This window comes from Oryza sativa, chromosome 2 (assembly GCF_034140825.1).
Source record: "Oryza sativa Japonica Group chromosome 2, ASM3414082v1".
Taxonomy (NCBI): domain Eukaryota; kingdom Viridiplantae; phylum Streptophyta; class Magnoliopsida; order Poales; family Poaceae; genus Oryza; species Oryza sativa.
Genome location: NC_089036.1, coordinates 11,035,802 through 11,058,459, shown reverse-complemented (window position 1 = coordinate 11,058,459; position 22,658 = coordinate 11,035,802). Strand labels below are relative to the sequence as shown.

The 22,658-nt window shown below is 40.6% G+C and overlaps 2 protein-coding genes across 3 annotated transcripts; one reads left to right on the top strand and one right to left on the bottom strand.

Annotated features, from left to right (window-relative positions):
* The first annotated feature begins 11,000 nt into the window (after positions 1–11,000).
* Positions 11,001–13,804, top strand: LOC107276277 (calcineurin B-like protein 7). Its single transcript, NM_001425690.1, is given in 9 exon segments — positions 11,001–11,122; positions 11,355–11,473; positions 11,562–11,644; positions 11,758–11,817; positions 11,969–12,077; positions 12,441–12,493; positions 12,922–13,002; positions 13,088–13,200; positions 13,312–13,804. Coding segments are annotated over 8 exon segments (642 nt in total). The 5' UTR covers positions 11,001–11,122; positions 11,355–11,394; the 3' UTR covers positions 13,376–13,804.
* A 74-nt stretch (positions 13,805–13,878) lies between these two features.
* LOC9271527 (GDSL esterase/lipase 7) lies at positions 13,879–19,909 on the bottom strand. 2 transcript variants are annotated; one of them, XM_015767684.3, is made up of 5 exons: positions 19,507–19,909; positions 18,160–18,317; positions 16,198–16,437; positions 14,543–14,798; positions 13,879–14,454 (listed from the first exon to the last, which is right to left on the bottom strand). In XM_015767684.3, the coding sequence occupies exons 1-5, from the start codon at positions 19,823–19,825 to the stop codon at positions 14,228–14,230; spliced, it is 1,200 nt and encodes a 399-aa protein (XP_015623170.1). In that variant the 5' UTR covers positions 19,826–19,909; the 3' UTR covers positions 13,879–14,227. The 2 variants fall into 2 exon arrangements, with proteins under 2 accessions (XP_015623170.1, XP_015623171.1); XM_015767685.3 differs by having other exon boundaries at positions 18,160–18,314.
* Positions 19,910–22,658: the final 2,749 nt, after the last annotated feature.

The window sequence follows — 22,658 nt, the reverse complement described above, 5'->3', positions numbered from 1 at the left end:
TTTTCTCAGTTTTATGAAGAAGGGGGAAGGCACACATATGGAAAGGTGGCGGGTTTAAGGGCTCTCCCAAGTGTGATCAACCGCATAGTAAGGGCCACCATCCTCCCAAGATACGGCAACAATGATGACATACGCGGAGTTGCTTGGCATGTTATTGATGCCATTATGGATGGTCGTCGGTTTGATGTTATCAACCTTATGATGAAGGAGATTGCCATCTCAAAGGGGACTATTGGACAAGGAATCTATTATGCTCCCTACATAATGAGGTTGATTCAAAGCAAGTTGGGACAAATTGGTCAAAATTTAAAAGAACATAAGGAGTACAAGCCTCGTCTCCAACTCTCCTCCCCTAGAGCTCCTCGTGTGCGCCAACCAACTTTTGATCAAGGTGCAAGCTAAAGTGCAGCCCCCCTCCTCCTCAAGGGTATGATCCAAGTACTTTATTCCATCCACAATATGCCTACTTTGGAATGCAACCAAATGACTTCTTTAACCCGGTCCTTGGGGCTATTAATACCCTCAGTGAAAGCATTCAACGCTTATCCACCGGGCATGAAGCATTGCGTGAGGATGTTCGTGGCTTGCGCACCGATGTTGGCAACTTGAATACTTCGGTGGGAAGATTGCATACTAGGGTGGGTGTATTGGATTCTCGCGTCCAAACCTTGGAGAGTACCCAAGCTTTTGTCTATCATCGCCGCCGTGATGCTTCTCATCCTTCCACTTCGGCGCGTCCTCCTTCTCCTCCACAAGAGTGAAGACCTTTTTGGTGCTTGATGCCAAAAGGGGGAGAATAGCGTGTTTTATGTTTTGTGGGTTGGGTCTAGTAGTAGTGAGGTTAGTCACCTCATATTTAATAGGTTAAGGAGGATTGGGCTATATTTGGTATGGGTATGGGCTATTACTCTATATTGTGTCATTTTGAAGCACTTTTTGCCATTTTGGATCTAAACACTAGTAGCAAAACTTGGCAATTTGGCATTTGGCATTTGCTAGTACATAGTAGCAAATTATGCCAAAAAGTGCTTTGGGACCACTCCCTCTCTCTTTCTCTCTCTCACTTTAGTGCTAGAATGTGAAGCATCTAGGCCCCCGGTGTTAATTTTGGTAATTAATGACAAGCACTAATTGTGGACTAACCGTTGTCTTTGAGCTATACATTTTAAGTTAGGTCCACGTCATATGCACGCATGGATGATTATCGATGGATTAAAATTGACGGCGCAAAGCAAAGGGAAAGAAGACGGTAAAACTAGCGCTTTAATTTAGAATTGATCGAGGTGTAGGGCGATCAAATTTGCTAGTTTAATTTTAGTTTCGCCGTACTATTAAGAGGGGTAATGACCTAGCAAAGAGATGATTTTAATTGCCACATTAGGTCATTGCATTTTCATTTGTGCTCGCTTTTTCATTACACAAATTCACTAGGTTCGGCCTGACCAGGGGTGGTCAGACCGGCCACATAGTGGCGGTCTGACCGGCGTGCCCTGGCCGGTCAGACCGGCTACATAGTGGCGGTCTGACCGGTGGCACTTTCCCGGTCAGACCGGCCTCCTGGAGGCCGAGATGATGCTGCTCGGGATGGCCGATACAGAGCCGACGGAGCCGTAGTCGGTCAGACCGAGCCGATGGCGGTCCGACCGAGCCGAGGCCGGTCTGACCGGCCACCCCATGTCGGTCTGACCGGCCTGGCCGATGGGGCCCTCTGACAGGGCTACAACGGCTAGTTTTTTAGCCGTTGCAGAGTAGCACGGTCTGACCGGCCGCATACCTCCGGTCAGACCGGCAGAGCACAGAGTTGGGGAATTTCGCCCCCAACGGCTAGTTTTGGTGGGTGGGAGTATAAATACTCCCCCACCAGCAGCAAGGGGGCTCTCTTGGCACCCAATTCAATTGCATACACTCCTTGCACCTCTCTCACACTCACTTGAGCTTTGTGTTCATCCATCTAGTGTGTTAGAGGGTTGTTTAGCCAAGAGTCAAGTGCATTTGCTTCCATTGTAGAGCTAGTGTGGCACTTGATCATCTCCACACCGGGTCATTACTTGTTACTCTTGGAGGTTGCCGCCTCCTAGACAGCTTGTGGAGGAGTTGCCCGGTGACCTCTCCGAGAAGATTGTGGAGGAGGCCCGGCGCCGGTTTGTGAGTGGTTTAGAGTTCACCACCTTCGGAGTGAAGGAAGAACTACCCCGAGTGATCGAGGCTTGGGTAGTCCTCTCCGTGGGCCGGCTCCCGCCTTGCCCACCCCTTGACGAAGGGGGCGTGCGGTGGCTTCGTAGTTGAGCGGTGGAGTTGGGCTCGCCTCAACGGGGAGTAGGAAACCGGCGAGTTTCCGAACCTCGGTGAAAAATCTCTTGTCTCATTTGATTGTCGCATTTACATTTGTGCAATTTACTTTTCTAGAGACACACTTGAGATCATATCACCCTAGGATTGCAAAACATCGACATAGGAGCGTGATTTACTTTCCTAGAGATATATTTGAGCCACTATCACCCTAGGTTTGCAAAACATAACTTAGTTGCTTAGTTAGAGTTCTCCCTCACCAAGCCTAGCAACTTAGGTTAAATTTGATTAGGTATTATTTAGTTTTAAATCGCCTATTCACCCCCCCTCTAGTCGACATCTCGATCCTACAGAATGGCAAAAGTTTAGTATGCATCTAAACTCCAACTAGTAGTTTTGCAATACCAAAACTTTTGCCACCAAAACTTTTGCCATTTGCCATTTGCCATTCCAAATGCATCTAAACAGGCCCTAAGTTTTGTATGTAATTATTGCTTGTGGATGATGAGGTGACATGTTTGCATGTTAAGCTTTAAGATTTGTGGATTATAACTTTATAGTAAGATAGGTAGCCACATCTTTTATTTCTTCTACACGGAACACAAAGATAGATACGCACATAATACACTTATGTATGCATGCCCATAATCCCCTTTAACATATGCAATATATATAGAGAGAGGCTATAAAATATATAAATCCATAAAGGCGTAAATCTAACTAAATTTCTAGTCACCAAAGATACGCTTCCTCATCTCGCGTCTACAGCCATGCATTATGGTGGTGTTTGGATCTAGGGACTAAACTTTAGTCCCTGTCATATCTGATGAATTTGGAGTATTAAACATAGACTACTTATAAAACTAATCACATAAATGAGAGCTAATTCGCGTGATAAATTTTTTAAGCCTAGTTAATCCATAATTAGCACATGTTTACTGTAGCATCACATAGGGTAATCATGGATTAATTAGGCTCAATAGATTCGTCTCGCGAATTAGTCCATGGTTATAGAATGGGTTTTATTAATAGTCTATATTTAATATTTATAATTAGTATCCAAACATCCAATATGATAGGGACTAAAAACTAGTCACATCTAAACAGGGTCTATATTATCGATCGACTACCACAATTTATGCATGGGAAACTATGCATCAGTCAACATATATATATATATATATATATATATATATATATATATATATATATATATATATATATATATATATATATATATATATATATATATATATATATATAGTGACCATATGTACTGGTGGTGACCTGGGACAGATGGACCGCAGGTGACCATATGTAGTAGAGCCTCCCTCTTCATTCGATCTCTCATGTACTGTGGAGGCTGTGGAGATCACACGAAACTACTGTGAAAATGGATAGCTATCAAAGGTGTCTACCACTACATACATGTACAACCTGAGATTCCGACTGATCATATACATGAATGATCGATACACAGGACTTGAATATACTCCGTTCGTTCCATATTACTTCCTCCGTTTCACAATATAAGTCATCTTATCATTTCCCACATTTATATTGATGTTAATGAATCTAGATAGATATATATGTCAAAATTCATTAACATTAATATGAATATGAATATGAGAAATGCTAAAATGATTTACATTGTGAAACGGAGGGAGTATAACTCATTTTAACTCTTTCTAATCAAACTTTGTTGAGTTTGACTAAGTTATTTATAGAAAAAAATAAAAACATTTAAAACAATAAATTAGCTTAATTAAATCTAACATTGAATATGTTTTGTGTTTAAAAAATATATATATTATGTTTTTCTTAAACTGCATCAATATTAAACAAGTTTGATTAAGAAAAAAGATAAAACGATTTATAACATGAAATTTGGTGCCCTTACGTAGACGAATCGATAGGTCATCATCTGAGCAGTGCATCCAAGGCTGACAGCTCGTCGTCACGGCGGACAGGGGTTTGATTTATACCTTTTAATTTCACTCAGGAAATTTTGGTCCTCTTCTTTTGATCAGAATGCTCGTGTCCACAGATCGAGCACGACTCGACGACCTTGGCTATATTAATATGCCAGATTCACAGGTTATATATGTAGGGATGATTTTAAACTAAGATTTTGCAGAGAATTAAGCGTGTTACAAATAATGGAAAATTTCGATTAAGTTCGAGAAATCATTAATCTTTTGTATTATTGAGGAGTTATAAATAATGGTGACCAGCTTAACTATATTTTGCGTCTTAATTTGAGTGGTGGTGGGTTTAAGCCTGGCCGGTCGTCGTCCCAACGGTGGTGTGTGTTCCTAGCCTTTTGCTTTTTATGTTTCTTGTAATAAAGACTCGTCTTTCGGCTTTCTCCAATATATGTGTGGTTGTCAATTCTTCTCCAATTGTTTTATGTTTTCAGGATGGAACAATATCATGGTTTAGTGGCAACATAAATGAAAAAGAAAAGCATCTCACAAGGTCTAAAAGCAGTTTTATCAAACAAGATTACAGAACTTCAAGGTTTTGCTCTTTTTCAACTGCCTAAATTTATTCAAACAAACTATCATCTAAAGTCGCATAATATAAAAACCGCTTGGGCTAAACCACATGTTGTGAGTAAAACTTTTTACTCACATTTATATACAAAGTACACAAATACATAGCACGTAAAATTTCATTCCCGCACATCATAACATTCTATAAGGTATACAGTGCGCTAGCTGCGATATAATATAAGAAACATATACTTTTTTTATAAATGTAGTACTACCGATTGAGGTTGGTCTGCTACCCCAAGTATGAAACTGCATATTCTACCCATGAAGTACTGAAACCAGTTTAAATAACTCATGTGCGGTTTTATATGTGGTTTTATTTTATGCACAATAACAACTTGAGTATGATTTACATTAGTGTTAATATGTAAATAGATATTGTAAAAAGAGTAAAATTGTGAGTACATTGGTGCCAACTGCCAAACGGCTTGAGTAAAAAAAATATTCACAAGTGGAATTGCTTAAGTAATAAAAGAGTAAAATTATGAGTTGTTATATTTAGATGGTGATCTAGCTAGATCGTGGTTGAATAGGTGATTGGTATATACTCCCTCCGTTTTTTTAAAAAAAAAAATTACACAGTACAACACAGACACTCACAATGCACGCACACTCACCCCTATGAGCATCTTCGAAGACTGGGCCGGCAAATTATGGAAATTGACGAAGTTAACACAGACGCTTCGCTGTTGACGGGTACGTCATCTACCACTGAAAGCACAAAGCCATTAAATCCTAGAAAATTCACTCCTATGGGGAGTCAAACCCAGGACCTAAGGTGCTACTGAGGCTCTAACCACTAGGCTACAAGCTCTTTCGCTACTCCCTCCGTTTTCAATGTATGACCGTTGATTTTTTTTATACGTTTGCATTCGTCTTATTCAACAAAATTATGTAATTATTATTTATTTTATTGTGACTTAATTTATCATCAAATATTATTTAAGCATGATTTAAATATTTTTATATTTACACAAAAATTTTGAATAAGACGAATGGTCTAAGCGTTGATAAAATATATATGTGTGTGTGTACTCTCCCTAGTCAATCAACTAAAGGGTTTAACATTAGTTCATAAACATAAGCATTCTGAATACTAGTACTTGTCAATCAATTTTCATTCAATTCATCTTACTCTTAACCACCATCACTCACAAACATCCCTCATTTATTAAGGGGCAATAGAAATTTTCCCCTTGAACCTTAATCATATCTACTTAAAAAAAGAATTATTATATTTGTAACCAATATTATGGTAATATATATTTAATTTTGTCATATTCTTTAAATATAGACCTTTAATTACTCAAGAATACATTTTTGCATGCATTGTTAAGAAGTTTTTACTGTCAGGGTTATGGATACCCAATAGTAATCGACTAAGCTCGGCAAGGCCCACCACATGCCATGTCTTATACGGAAAAAAAACCTCGTATATAGAAGGAGTTCCGGATAAGGAAGGAGAAGAAGAGTTCTACATAGAAACGACAAGGACTACTCACTACTCAGATCGTATCCATATTTATCTCCCTAGTTCTACTTGGACAAGGGGTCACCTGTGGGTATAAATACAAGCCCCCTAGGAGGAGAGGGGACACACCCACCACAATCTACAAAGCCACAAGCCAATACAAGCCAATACGCCGTTGTATATCAACATCAGAGATTAGCCTAGCCATGCCCTATCCGGCACCTACATGGGCCGGCAAGAGGTATCTAGCGCCATCTCTGTTCTCGCCGAGTACAGATTCGAGGAGGAAGATTACCCTGTCATCGACTACGAGTTGGTTATATAGCCGCCAAGTCGACGATGGATAGATAGATTATCCCAATTATTGTATTTGTGTGATCCAGATGAATAAAGAGCAGCACCGGCTTCGGCCAACAGGATGTAGGGCTATTACCTATCAGATAAGGGGCTCGAACCTGTATAAAAATCACTGTCTGCATCTCTTTTACCTCAATCTCGCATATACCCTGGTACCAACGATCCCATACTATTCAAATTCCCTAGTCGTGACTATCAAACGTCGACAGTTACGACCCATCTTATTTTATCAGCCTATACTATATTTTAGATAGGGATGAAAACGGATCGAATACGGTCGGAAACTAGCTCTATTATATTCGTTTTCATAATTTTTTCGGAATCAAAATCGGAATCGGAAACCCAAATATGAAAACGAAATCGAATATTATCGAATACAAATATGGAGTGAATACGAAGCGAAGCGAATACGGTGATGAATATTAATCGAAATATAAAAACCCCTCAATACTACACAAACGATTTTTGTGTACAAGACCCTATGATTTTTGCAAACGGACCACAACTTGCCGCATTGGTATTTTCGCATACTACTCCTTAAGATGCCAAAATGAGCCCATTTTTGCATGCGGACCACTTAAGAGACCGCATGGAAAAATACAGACGTTAATGAGCCGTATGCGAAAATAAATTTTAAAAATTTGAAACTAGTTTATCTCACTCATAAGAACTCCAAATTGGATGATTCTTTTTCCTAAATGTTTCTAAAATCATGCTCTATCATGTTATTGTGTTTTTACTACTATTATTTTGGCCATTTTTTCTTGTGACTTTGTTTTATCAATTAAAAATTTGAATTTCAAAACTTCAAATGATATTTTGAAGCAGTAAATAAAACATAAAAGTTGTAGAACTCATCAAGACATAGAACTTTTATTTTGGTCATTTCTTCATCCGACGAAGTTATAGTAATATTGTTCACAAAATTTATATACCTCTCTTATAGATTGTAAAACCAAATGAGAGATATGTAAATTTTGTGAACAATGTTACTGTCACTTTATCGGATGAAGAAATGACCAAAATAAAAGTTATAGATCTTGATGATTTATACAACTTTGTTATTGATGACTTTTTCAGTTGAAATCATTTAGTATTTGAAAATATTGTTTGAAGTTGTCATATTTTCAAATTCAAATTCAAACTGTTCAAACAAAGTCATATAGGAAAATGACCAAAATAAAAGTTATAGATCTTGGTAAGTTATACAACTTTGTTTTTGACAATTTTTCCATTTGAAATCATTTACTACCCGAAGAATTATTTGAATTTCTTATATTTTAAAATTCAAATTTTATATAGTTCAATGAAACTCGGATGGAGAAATGACCAAAATAAAATTGGTAGATCTTAATGAGTTCTACAACTTTGTTTTTGACAACTTTTTCATATGAGTTCATTCAGTATCATAAAATTCAATTCGAAATTCATTTTTTTCAAGAACTTTGATTTGACTCCTCTGGGTTGGGCTGGCTTATGGATTATGGCAGCCTTATGTGTAAGTCGGATATCCGACGGAAAATATCGGATAATATCTGACGGATATCACCTATATCATATTCGTTTTCATATCCGAAAAAAAAATCCGAATTCAAAAATTTTCAGATATATCCGACCGAAACTATCCGAATCCGAAAAAAGGTCCGGTCGGATGGAAATTATTCGAATCACTTTCAACCCTAATTTTAGAACAAAAGGCTGACGCCCAGCTTTACTGAAAAAGTATAAGATGTCTGGATACAATCAGCCTATAGTATATCACTATCATCTGCAGCCAAGTGTACATAAACAACATGGTAGCTTGGTGTGGGTTGAATTTAGCATCTGATTGGCTTTCCCTGCCAAATATTTTGCAAGATTCGAGTTCCACGGGCAATGTTAATATATTCACTTTCCCCTGATAATTAGAAATCATTGGTTTTCACAACAAACTTACTACAAGTGGACCAAATTAAAAGATAATTAATCAGCATGTTTCACGTATCGATCTCACCCAATTAATTAATTTTCTTGTTACATTATATATATCCTAGTTGGCAGCCAGGCAATCGCTGTCGTCGGCTAGCTCGTCATTGTCGATATGGTTTCTGATGCGCGTGCCTGACACTCTGTTCATGCGAAATCCTGCACGATTTATATATGCTGTTTTTTTTTCTCCATTGATTTACCCTTAGACTTACGCTGATTTTCTGTAGGTACTTTTAACAAGCTTTTACCGGGGTAACTAATTCAAATTTAATTTGAACCTTGTGCTTAGTCTACTACACCTATATATGGTTCGTACATCAGCACGCCACCGTGCCGCCAGGGCCATTTCTCTCCCCCTCCTGTCTCTCTAACTGAGTGACTAGCTAAGAGCAGGTACAATAGCATGCTATAAGCCAGCTACAAACATATTTTAAGAAGATAAATGAGAAGAGAGAAGGGCAGCGGGCTACAGATTTATAGCCAGCTGTAGCACGGACTTCAAGACACGACAGGTGGGACCGTGTATTAATAGTATAGTATGTAGCTATTGTATGAACGAGCTATTAGAATGGCTATAGATAAATTGGAGGTAGTAGTTGGTTATACTATTAAACTTGCTCTAAGAGCATGGTTGATGTGTGTAGGACCAGCGAAGATGCTACGAGTGAGATTCACCACGAGAATAGTAGTTCGTTAAGAAATCTATAATGTAGAGAACTAGCAAAGGTGTTACGGGTGAGATCTGTTGTTATTAAAAGTAGATTTAAGGATTGATCTCTTCCTCTCATGAGTAGTGGAATGTACCCTCTATCTCCTTTGAAATTCGGTGCCATAGCTAGTACTTGTTACTACCTTGAAAGTTGAAACCTATTTAGAAAAATCATGCAACGTATAGAGTGGACTCTCTCCTTCTCTCTTCCATAGATCCCCTAAAAAGTAACAATGCACGTGCTCTAAATATAGAGGACATAACGGTGAAAATAAGTTAAGTGTTGGAAACTCATGAAAATCATATCTAAAAGTTTTGTAAATTCATGAACAAATTACTAGAGATAGGTCTAGATATGAAATACATTATCATCAAATCTCAAATCCAAACTCAACTTCGCTTAAGAGAAAAAAAAAGACAAATTTCGGATGAATATAGTCTTGTACCATCCACCTGAAATTTGTCTTTTTTGTTACTCCTAACTGAAGTTGAGTTTAAACTTGAGATTTAATGAGAATGTATTTCATATCTACACCTATTCCTAGTTTTTTTTATGAATTTACAAAACTTTTAGGTATGATTTTCATGAGTTTCCAACACTTAACTCGTTTCCACATATATGTCCCCCTAGCTTGTTTTCACATATATGTCCCCCTAAATGTAACATAATGGTGAACGATATCTGTTCCAGACGTTTATTATTATTATTTAAATAATATAATGTAGGCACTCATATACGCGTGCATACACACATTTCTTATAAACGCGCGCTTGCACCACTACACTATGGCTGCCTAAGCGCCTGTCTGAAGCCCTGAACAGTGAACACTTAGTTCTGCTTACTATACATTCTGCTGCTGTCTGCAACTACAAGGCACTCAGGAAATTGTGCCATTCAATTTCTTTACAATTTTACCGAATTCTTCTGAACAGATGAGAAGAGCGAACCCTTTAAACAGATGAGAAAGCGGTGGCGCGACACCGGAGATGGTTTCGCTTCTCTTCTGTGTTTCTCAATTGTACCCTCTCACGATAGATGGTCAGATTTGATTTTGTACCTCCCAGTACTAGTACCTCCCGGTAGACGGGAGAAAATAACGCCAAAATTAGGTCCTTGATGAACAGGCGCTCCATCCCTTGTTAAGCGGAAGAGCATGCGTCACCTTTGGATCCCTCCTTCCATATATATAAAAAAAACCACGCTTGATAGCTACAAGGCGACGTTGACATTTTTCGTTAAACATCAATCACAATACGCCCGTTTTGGATGCATGTATCTTTGGTACGGCCTAGTTAACATCACTTAACTAAGAACAAAACCGTCGTTCTTATGGTCCATTACTCAACAAGTATATATTGCTACATCTAGGCTAGATACACACTGTAAACTACTAGTATTAATCTATTCCCGCCATTGCTGATTATTTTTCAGCAATGACAGATGCTGAACTTGAGCAATATAAAACAGTAGTAATAATTTAATGTTGCAGATCGTGTAACAGGGAACCATTTCAAGTCAACTCTTGCTACACACGGTCGGCACAGCTGGGGCTGTGCCACACTGTGGAGCCCAGATGCTTGCTATGCATGTGCATATATAAATATATGTGCCATCTTCTTCTTCTATGTCCATTGTATCTGCAATAAGCTTGGAGGTATTTGGGACACACTAGCTACACACACCCCCCCCCCCCCCCCCCCCCCTCTATTTTGCTCATCAACTTCTTCTTCTTGATGTCCAGAAGTTCAAAGGCACCTCTGTTTCTTCCCTAGGTGAGATTAATTCTTCTGTGTTTGTCGATTCAGGGCTCCTTTGGAACGCAGGAATTTTTATGGGATTTTCATCCGATTTAGTCTAATTCCTCTGTTCCAAAGGAGGTCTTGTTGTTTGGCTGTGTTTCTTGTGTTTTTAATGTTTCACTTAACTTTTTCATGTCACTTCACTTTTTTTTGTTAGCAGCCTCTTTATCCTGTTCTTTGAGGTGACTGTTATCACTTTATGCAGGAAAGCCGTTTCTTAACAACAAGATAAAGGTGTGGTTTGTATGGGCTGCATATCATCAAAGCAGTTCAAACGAGCTGCAGAGCATGAGGATCCTGCTATCCTGGCCAAAGAGACCACATGTAAGAACTCACTGAATTACACCATTCTTCAGTTCAGGAATGGAGAGTGATTAATTATGCTTTCTCCTGTGTGATTTACGTCTTGTAGTTTCTGTGAGTGAGGTGGAGGCCCTGTATGAGCTGTTCAAGAAGATAAGCCATTCCATATTCAAAGATGGGCTTATTCACAAGGTTAACTCTCTTGAATTTCATTTTTAATGGAGGCCATCTTTTTGACAAAAGTGACCATTTGGTATTGAAATTCTGGTATTTTGTCAATTCTGAACTGCCATTTTCTTGAACAGGAGGAGTTCCAGCTAGCACTCTTCAGGAACAGCAACAAGAAGAACCTTTTCGCCGATCGGGTCGGTTTGCCTTTTTTGAATTTCTGAGTATTTTGCTGTCTCACTGCAAAAGCTTTTCTGAGCTAATTAAGCACAATTTTATGGTTTCCGTTAAATTATAGAACAATTCCAGATGTGTGAAAGACTGACAGAGTCTTCTCATTTCAAGCAGATATTTGATCTCTTTGATCTTAAGCGCAATGGTGTTATTGATTTCGGGGAGTTTGTTCGATCCCTCAACATTTTTCACCCGGAAACGCCTTTGGCAGAGAAGATTGCCTGTAAGAAATACCCTACTTCAGCCCTTCCACATTGCATTGCATATGGTTAAGTTGTACTTAATTACAATCTTCTTTTCTCAGTTGTCTTAAGAAATAGCTTAGTCGCTAATATTAAAACTACCTCAAAACAATACTTGCTGGTAATCAAGGATTTTTAAAAGATAGAAGCAGAAATAAGTCAGTTAGTTGGTCAGAGTATTCTGGTATAAGCCAAGAATCATCTTCATCTTTTGTCATGATTTGCTTTTCAACATCCTGGAGTTGTTTGCAGTCAAATTTTGTCTTCTGTTCATGTCATATCAATCTTCATTTTATTCATATATCACTTCTTGGTTTGGCATCTGACAGTATTCCCTCTTGCAGTTGCATTTAGATTGTATGATCTGAGAGGAACTGGATACATCGAACGTGAAGAGGTATATTGAGTTACTAAACAATATCCTTAATTCTTTCCATTGAACACCTTGATGTGTAATTGGCTGGGTTCAATAAAGCTTCCATTATCTAAAGAATATGACTAATTGGCTATATTTTGTAGAAATAACAAAACATAATGTAATTTCCATGCATAGCTAGCCTTCAGTACTGATGGCGATGGTACACCAGTTTTCTTGGCGATATCAAAGAAAACATGCATAAATAATGGTTGTATAAATGGTGAAGAATATATGTATTGAACCCTGTTAAAGACTTGTTTAAATCCTAAAACATCCAGAGGCTGAGCGTGGAAAACTGGAGATACAAAGTATTGTTTCGGAACAATATTTGTACTGCATTTTCATTTTGACAGAGAAAATCCTAAAGTTACTGAAACCTCTTTTTTTTTCCCTTATGAATCAAGCAGTTGTACGAAATGGTGCTCGCCATTCTGAATGAATCAGATCTGCTCCTTTCTGATGACGCTGTTGAGCAGATTGTGGATCAGGTAAAGCACATGAAGATGTAATACTAGTCTCAATTTATTTCTTCCCCATATAACTGAAGTTTGAATTTATGCTACTTTTTGACAGACGTTCAAGCAAGCAGACTTAAACAGCGACGGGAAGATCGACCCGGATGAATGGAAGGCGTTCGCAAGTAAAAACCCTGCTTTGCTGAAGAACATGACCCTCCCATACCTGAAGTAAGTACCATCTACAATTTTTCAGGTTTCTCTTCACCGTAGTTACCTTTTACATTGCTTTCAACTATAAATGAAATTCTGATGTATTGCCTTGTCGATTTTCGTGTTCAGGGACATAACAATGGCATTCCCCAGTTTTGTTCTCAACTCTGGAGTTGATGATGAAGAGTTGTAGCATCCATGGCTACTCAGCTACTCTCCATGCTCTTCCTTATATTTTTCTCTTATGAGTATGGCCAAACCATGGGAAGAGAGATAGCTCAGCTTGCTAAAGCATCAGGACTTCAGATACAGAGCTTTGGAATTCAGAGTTTCTCTAGTTGCAGCAACAGAGAGAGCTCCAGCTGTCAGCACTTGGAAGGATAGGATTGCAAATCAGAATCTAAACAAGCTACAAGGTGGTCAGCTGAGGAGTTGATTGTAATTAAGGGGCATGTTGATATGGAGGTTGTAATTTGTCTCTCTGTTATGGGCAAGGCTGTATTTTGTAAACTGACCGTGTAAAGCAGGACAAGATGTTACTGCTTGTTGATTAGTGCAGTAGGAGGCAGTGGAAGCAGTGTTTTGATCTATAAGAGGATAAATCAGTTGATAACAGAACATAGCTAGTACCAGAGTACCATAAAACTTGTGTTCTTGGAAATACCTTTGATGTTGCCCATATGGATTCACCAGAAAAGCAGAAAACTGCAACACATAATAACATTTCACCATAAATCTATAACCGTATCAGAAGTTAAACAAAACATGTGAGAATTGGGGAGTTAAGCACACCAGGTGAGTTCTCAGCAATGTTTTATGTTCACCTACCAAGCACCTCATGCAGTTTGGCCATACAGATCCTTTACAGTGCAGTGCCCACATATGAACATGGTATTTCTACACAAATCTGTATCTACGAAAAAATTTTACTAGCTCTCAAGATATACACTTCTCCGTGCCGCCTTGTTAAGTTTTTCATTTTTTGGTCAGAAAATCACAAAAGCTGAGCAAGTAACTACAATGGAGTTTAAGGGTTGGTTCAGTTCTACTTGAGTTTTACCATCTGCTGCAAATCCACAGGATAGCACATCTTGGTATGCTCACCAGACCACACATTATCAGCCAGGATTCGGTTCACAGCATCCGTGGGGTGGAACTCGTCCCACCAGACATGGCTCGACGCGTCGCTGCACGCCATCTGTGGAAGAACACACATGAACAGGCCCCCATACTTCCCCAGCCCACAGCAGGCATCAGTGGTGGTCAGAAAACCTGCACAATGTGATTCCATCGTAATGTGAGTTCTTCCCTAAGGACAGAAAGGCAATCTGACAGTAGTAACAATGATACATCTGCTCACCGTAGCGGTCACGATTCTTCAGTATGTCCACAGACCCCTCAAAAGTATCACAGTAACTGATCATAGAGCCTGGGTGCTGGCGGATGAATTCACTAGACATGTATCTCAGGGCATAGTTGAACTGAATCACGACGTTATTGATGTAGTCGATGCATTCCCCGTCTTGACTGCCGTACTCCCAGAGAAAGTGAGGTGCGCAGCCAACAGGAGGGAGGCCCATCATGACGACCTTCCGAACATTGATATTGTACAAATTCTGCAGGAAGTACAGAACTCTTATATATAGATATAAATAGCTTAATAATCTAATCTGACAAGAACTGCATATGGCTAAATAATAAAAAAATGCATCATTGTAACTGATTTACTAAGGTTAAGAAACAAGAAAGCAACATCTCAAGTCAACTTGGATGAGTACAATGGTAACAGAAATTTCTGCTCTCAAATGTTGGACAGTACAAATAAACTCATGGCGCATGCAGCCTCAATCAATGTGCATCGCATGCTCTGCCAAAGATTTACTGAATAGAAATTTGGGGCCATTTTTACCAATTCTTTTGCAAATTAAAATTATCCGTTCAAAAAAGGAAAGGGGATAAATTAGGGAGAAAATCAAATTGTGCATTATGCATTTATGCATGATGTGAGAATTATGTTTGTATCATGGTAAGATCATGGGCATATTGGTAGTGTGCATGGTGTCCTACAAGTTGAGCAAAAGTAACACGCATTTAGCTTGCACTTCCAAATGGGAGGCAGTACAAAGTACAATCCACTCTGGAAGTATGCGCAGACCAAGAACTAAGGGACTCAAACACAGTATTCAGTCCAAGACAATATTCAGTATCGACTTTACATCAGTCCCTATCAGATTTGGGGCCGCCTTATCTGATCAAAATGTTAAGAATTCAAAATGAACATATAAAAAACAAGTATGTCCTTGTTGAGCAACGTTGCAACGTACTACCTCAAATCTGAAACTAAGGTACGGTAGACGGAGAATGTAAAGTACATAACACCACAGAACTGCTAACAGCCAACGATATAAATATCCATTGAGTTAATCAATTCCATGTATTTATCAGTTAACTTTCCCATATTACAAATGTACAGATGAAATACCCTCCTATCCTTTTAACCTAATTCATAACTACAGAAAAACTGTACAGCCTGAGGATTTCAGTAACTCAAAGAAGCTTCAGTCCAAAACTGTACACGGTTTTAAACTCATCCACCATTTGAAAACTTTAACCTACAGAAAAAGTGTACTATATCAGGTTTCTCTATAAACATTTGAAAATTTTCTAGCCCTTGAAACATAAAAATTAATGTTCATAGCTAGTTTTCCATAATTCATGTATCTGCAGTCCCCAGAGGTCCACACTCCTCCTTTTCTCAAACATATTCCTAACCAGGAGTACAAAGAACTATTCACATCTGGGTGGTGGAACTGAGAGCAGATACCTTTCAAGCACAGAATATTTACGGGCCGTAAATTACGGATCAAATTCATACTCACAACATTGGCCACTGCTAAGCACGATACTACAGCCTTTGGGCAATATGCAACACACTGATCAAAAAACTAAAACTGGAATCATAAGGAGGCAAGAAATGTTGCACAGAGAGAATAAACTGGAGAACAATAACCACACCTTGATTTCCTGCCTCATTGCATTGACAAGAAGCTGGTTGAACTCCCATGGGAGGTAACGCATCTGGACGCCAGACACATTGCGCAGGTAATAGTGGATGAAGTCGTTGCTCCCGATTGAGAAAAAGAACACGGACTTTCTGAAAAGGTCAGTTGTTGCTGCCTCCCCGAGAGCCAGAGAGAGCTGCTCATATGTGTCCTCAACCTGCTGCACCTGCTGGCTCAGCGACACATGCATTCCCTGCAGTGCATCCACAATTGCAAGAACAGAATCAAATTAGCCTCCTTTATCTAAAAAAGAACAGAATCAAATTATGCATCACATTAAATTATGAAAACCAAAAATAGGTAAAAGAATGCTCTTCTTCAGAGAAAAAAATAGTAGAGAGATACTCCAATACAGAACAATATAGAGGCCATTATTTACGGCCATACAGATAACTACAAATAGTCACACTATGAAATGATTGATCCTCATGTGCCTGAAGTAGGGCTGTAAGTGGGTCAGCCGCGAACCCACTTATAGGTCAAAATAAACGGGTTCGCGGCTTATTTTAGCCTATAAGTGGGTTTCGCGGGTTAGCCACTTACACCCCTAGCCTGAAGGCTTGATACACAAGAGATCAGCATGAAGGTTTATTCTGCACAAAGTAAAGGTGTCACATCCCTTGTTCTAAACATATTTAAGCTAGAACAACCACGCCATTAAAATTTAAGAATCTAAAATATGTTTGCAAGAAATCATAACATAAACACAGAAAATATCGACAGATTCCAAGCTAGGGGACTGCCAATGTTGGAGATTTTTTAACAGTATAATTGCACATACTTTTACAGCTGCTGGAATGCCGCAGTAGTAAAGAATACCACCACAAAATAATCTTCAAATGTATAGTTCACGAGACAAAATAGTAACAAAAAAGGATACATCCGATGAGCAAGTATTACATACCAAAAGAGAAACCTTCATAGAGAAGCATTAAGTGTGTTCTTTAGATTGGTGTTCTTTAGACTGGTGTTATATAGTTAATGATCATGTCGATTTAGTTTCAAGTACATTTAAGAATAATGAAAAGGTATGCAAATCAACAAGCTTGACTCTAACCAAGAGGCTCCAATCCTTTATAGAAAGTTAAAACATATAGCCACATAAAGGAAAACTTTGCAGCAATGTTCATACGTAAACATTTCTCCTCTTTAGACACCACCATGATGTTTTATTGAAATGACAAAATTAGCATTTGCAGCTCCACAAGTTTTTGTTGTTTTGGGCACAAAGATTGGAGATTCAACAACATAAGCAGGAATAAAGATTGATATGAAAATGGAATGTTCAGGATGATATACATCAATTTCATCACATTGGTGCCGGATCAGTGATTCTTACTAACTCCTTGATCATCCCAAAAGCCATAGTATAGAACAAATGCAGTTTTTTAGTTTCAGACAATAAAAAAATTATGATAAATTAGCTTTGAGTAGATGGCTACATATATCTCCTTTTGCTTTATGCGTGCAGGAAAATAAAACAACCATACAACTTATAGCACTGTAGCTTCACAAGCAAACTTGGACAAGGCCAGCAGCATAAATAAACCCCCCATCAGCACCAGCATATCAATCGTCTCGTGTAGACAATCTCACATCTGGTAGGAAGCATATATAAGTCATGAATTCCTAGGAACTAAGAAGGGAATTTGATGCCCTGATAATCCACACTAGTTGGAACACATGGAAGGAAGGGAGCAGCCGAACAGGAGAATCTTTCAGCATTAGTTCAAATGGTTGAGCAAGTATTCTTCCTAACTAGAGAGGATGTAGACACTATGAGAAGAGTCATTGCTTCTAGTCTGTTGTTGAAACACCCTCCTTCTGATTCGTCCTCTAGAGAAGGGTCTCACAAAGACATTCCTGCTAGATTATAAGCGTGAAATAGAGTTGTTGGGAAGTTAGGAGGACAAACCAGCTCAGAACCACTGCTGGAGAGAATGCCAGCTGCCGCGGATGCATAGTTGACACCTTGTATCATCCCATCAATGTTGCTGAGGTCGACACTGCCGACACCCATGCGCATGTTCTGTTCAAGGTATGGAGGCACAAAAGGAAGCCCCAGCTTCTCTGCTGCAAATGCACAAAAAAGTCTAAGATTAAGAAATCACGGAAAAAATAATTTAAAAACAGAAGAAAGAACAAGATACTATTGATTCATGAAAAACATAAGTACTGACAGAGACGGGCAAAAGAGATAAAGAACACCAGCTAAATGAAATTGAAGGGAAACATCTTTCACATAGTGAGCCAGTAGCCCTAGTTAAATGTTTCTTTCCTATGCCTTTTCCCTCCTTACTCTCCCAAAGAAACTAATGAGTAGATATGACTTTCTTAAAGCAACATTAACAAAGGTTGTGCAGCTGTGCTTCCTGTGAGGACCTTGAAACTGTCCAGAATGTGGTGGACATTGGACAAGAGAGATTTAACAGTGTGTGGTGGCAAAGAGACTGGAGCATGTAGACAACTGGTCGGGACTCAGGACTATCAAATGGATACATTGCAGGATTCTGGCAATGTTTTCTGGATGCATGGACTAATGGTGTACATTATGATGGCACTTCTTAATGTTCTGGCATTCTGCCAATGCATTGCCTCAACGGCTGATAACGGTGGTGGATACTGGATACTGATTTGGAGAGGAAGCCGCAGGATTCTATATAGATACGTGAGATCCAGGTGGTCAGCTCTGCAGGAGTGCTAAGAACAGCAGGATCAAATGATGCCCAGACTGTGGTGGTTGTGCTGCAAAACTGGTTACTCTTCAGCTTCAGCAATTGTTCGGCAGAAACCCACAGACGAACCAACAACTGAGCAAGCCCCTCGCATGCGAGAAACCCAAATACCCAGATTACACTAAACCCACAACATTGCTATGTGAGATCAAGGAGAGGAAGCCGCAGGAGTCTATGTATGTGAGATCCAGGTGGTCAGCTGTGTAGGAGAGTGCTATGAACTGATTACTCTTCAGCTTCAGCAATTGTTGGGCAAAAATCCACATACCCCCGATGTATGAGATCAGATGCCCCAAATTCATAGGAACCAACAACTAAGCAAAACCTTCGTATACCAGAAACCCAAAACCCAGATTACACTAAACCCACAACATGCTGCATCCATAGGCGTACGAGAGGCAAAGCAGCATCGGATCGACGATTCCAGAACCACCTGCAACCTTTGAAGCGGGGGGGGGGAGGATTCACGAGAGAGCAAAGGGGCCACAGCCATGGCGCCGCCGATCGAGAAGGTGGGGGGCGCGTACCGATGTAGTCGACGGGGATGCGGCCGTTGGAGAAGCGCCCCGTGGGGCGGCGGGTGTCGAAGTCGCGGCCGTACGGCTCGCGGTCGGCGCGGGCGAGCGTGCCGAGGTAGTTGTTGGTGCCGACGTCCGCCGTGGAGTCGCCGATCACGAAGAGCGCCGGGACGAGCGGCGTGCGGCGCGGGGCCGCCGCCGCCGCCGCAGGGGAAGGGGGCGGGGACGGGGGCGGCGAGGAGGCGGGGGCCGCGGAGCAGCAGCGCGGGGGAGCGGAGAGCGGGAAGAGCAGGGCGAAGGCGAGGAGGAGGAGGAAGGGGAGCGCCATTTCCGGCCGGCGAGCGAGCTTGGGTTGGCGCGCGGCTGAACTACCTGGGCGCGGCGCGGCGCGGGTGGAGCGGGGATTTTTCACGTGTGGGGTGATGGCTTGGGTGCACGTTAGACTAGCAGCCGACCTCGCAGTTGCTGGGCTGGATGGATTGGTTTCTGGGCTTATATTACCAGCCCACCCCACACCATTCCCGTGGGTAATAAGGGCCTGTTTACTTTGATGTCATTTTCAACCTTACCAAATTTTAGTAAATTTGCCAAAAAAGTGACTATATTTAATTTGCTGCCAAATTTTGATAACTATATAAGAAATCCTGCCAAAATTTTGGCAAGTTGCCTACCAAAATTTGGTAAGGTTTTTTTTTTCATCAAAGTGAACAGGCCCTAAGTCTACTTTGCTTCCCTCAACTCATGCCCATGGTTGAATCGCATCCCTATAACCTATCCTCCAACTCACAAAACCATTACAAATTGACTCCTTGAACGGTTTAGGAGGCAGTTTATCCAATCTTGTTGAGTCAGCCCGTGGACCCCACATGTCAATGTCTTTTAGAGGAGCACCAGACATGAGCTGATTCTACGAAACATGCCGAGCGTAGTCTGACCGGTGATGTCCCTCCAATCGGATCGGCTGCTGCCTCTAGTCGGACTGGTGGTATTACACCCGTCGGTCCGATCGATGCGTCCGGTCTGACCAGCAATAACACATCGGTCGGACCAGCATACAGTATCGTAGGAGTGAATCTAGGATCTATTGTATCGAGGGAATTGTGGGTATTTTTCATCGGCCAATCTTGTTGTACAGAAAATTTTGGTATATGAAAATATGAAGGAATACCATGCATATGCTCGTTGTTGCATGAAATACATGCACCACCAAGGAACCGGCTATTTAGTCGATTCTCTAACTCACTCATGTGATCATCTAGGGCTTTCCAAGGTAGTACTAAAGGTTTTCTCAAAGGTAGTATTCAAAGAAGTAAACCGATTATTTAAACTAGAAATAACATCACCATCACAACTTCATATGTTAGAATAGGCACTGCTAGAATCGTTGTTACCTTTGATTTTGCATGGATGGGTAACATGAATTTTTGTTGCTTGATGATGCCTTGCCTCGTCTTACGGTAGTACGAAGCCATCTTTTGAAGCAATTCTTCAAGTTGAGTCTCAAACACCTGGCGATCAGTTTTCAACAACTCTCCATAATATGCGGTCATGATGTTGTCTTGATCAAGATTGGTGCGAGAGCCCATGTTGGAGAAGTGGGGTTTCAGCTATTGCAAGAGTGATCATTCCCTATCGAAGTCGCCAACAAATTCATGATCGGGACCCTGTCATGGTTAGCACGCGCCAGTTTGCCTTATGCTCGGTAGACCAGCTAGGATGTCCTCGAGCTAGCCATAGTGCCGAGAAGGGGACGACACATACATAGATACATACCGATGTAGTCGATGGGGATGTGACTGTTGGAGAAGCGCCCCGTGTTGTGGCGAGTGTCGAACTCAAGGCCGTACAACTCGCGGTCGGCGCGGGTGAGTTATCCGAGGTAGTTTTTGGTGCCGACATCAGCCGTGGAGTCGCCGATCACGAAGAGAACCGGGACGAGTGGCGTGCGTGCGACCACCGTGGACGGGGACAGGGACAATGGTTGCGAAGAGGAATGGGCCATGGAGCAGCAGTAGAGGGGAGCGGAGAGTGGGATGACGAACAGGGCAAGGGCGAGGAGGAGGAGGGGGGAGGCGAGATTTGGCTTGGCGCACGGCACGCTTGGGTGAGAGATGCTAAGACAATGCCACTGAACTACCAATACGAGGCTCGGGTGGAGCGGAGGTGGGGATTGCACGTGTGGGATGGCTGGGTGCATGTAGCACAGTAACATGCAATTGTTGGGCTGGTTCAATTGCTTTATGGGCTTTTATGATGAGCCTAATCCACCATTGCTAGGTAAGAATCTGCAGTATTTGGAAAACTTTAGATTCTAAGAGAAGTTACTAGAAGCTCCTCAAACAAGACCTAAGTTGCTGATGGAGTGTTGCGTGAGGAAGAAATATAGGAATTTCCTCAATGTGCATACCACCATTTTCGTTCCGTATACTATTCGTATTAGAATTATTCGAAATTAGAAACAAAATCGACATAGGGTTTTTTTTCTTTACTATTTTAGTCCTCACATGTGCATGATAGGTCTCCCATTTATAGGTTTAATTTTGAAAAGGCTACCGGATCTATCTAGCAAGGGCTAGCACCCCCGCCCATGAGACAAGTATTAGTCCGCTTGAAAGTTGTTGTAAATTTATAACAAACTACAGTGCTTCTAGACAAAAATTATTTGTTTTTGGGGGCAGAATATGCATAAGATGTGTGTTTATTTTGTATTAAGAAGAGGGTAATGTGCATCTTGCTAACCCAGCCAACAAGTGAAAAAGAAAAACAAACATAAACACAAAGTGTAAACAAGATTATCTATCATGACATCCATTGTGCGACCAAGATACTATATTGTGATGCTACTTTAGCAGCCCAACTTCACACCAAAGCACATCTTTTTCCGCATCACGTGTCACTTCGGTCTAGGTCTGTTGCCATTGGTTAAACACTCGATTGTTCCTTTCCTTCTAAATCAACCAGGTGGCTAAAGTGACGATGGTGTCGAATCCTCGGTGAAGCTACCCGCTTACTTTCTTCTTGCACTCACACCACCATGAGAGGAAGAAAGTTTTTTTTTTTGCAAAGAAGCATGGATGCCCGATGGCGATCAGGATCAGCTGCCAAAATTGATGAGATACATGTTTCGATGTGATCAATTGTTTCTTCCTGTTGATCATAAA

Coding starts and splice junctions, on each gene's coding strand:
- LOC9271527 (XM_015767684.3), bottom strand. CDS start 19,825: ATGGCGCTCCCCTTCCTCCTCCTCCTCGCCTTCGCCCTGCTCTTCCCG. Junction 18,318..19,506: donor CATCCCCGTCGACTACATCG/GTACGCGCCCCC, acceptor GTGCATTTGCAG/CAGAGAAGCTGGGGCTTCCT. Junction 14,799..16,197: donor CAATGAGGCAGGAAATCAAG/GTGTGGTTATTG, acceptor TACTTCCTGCAG/AATTTGTACAATATCAATGT.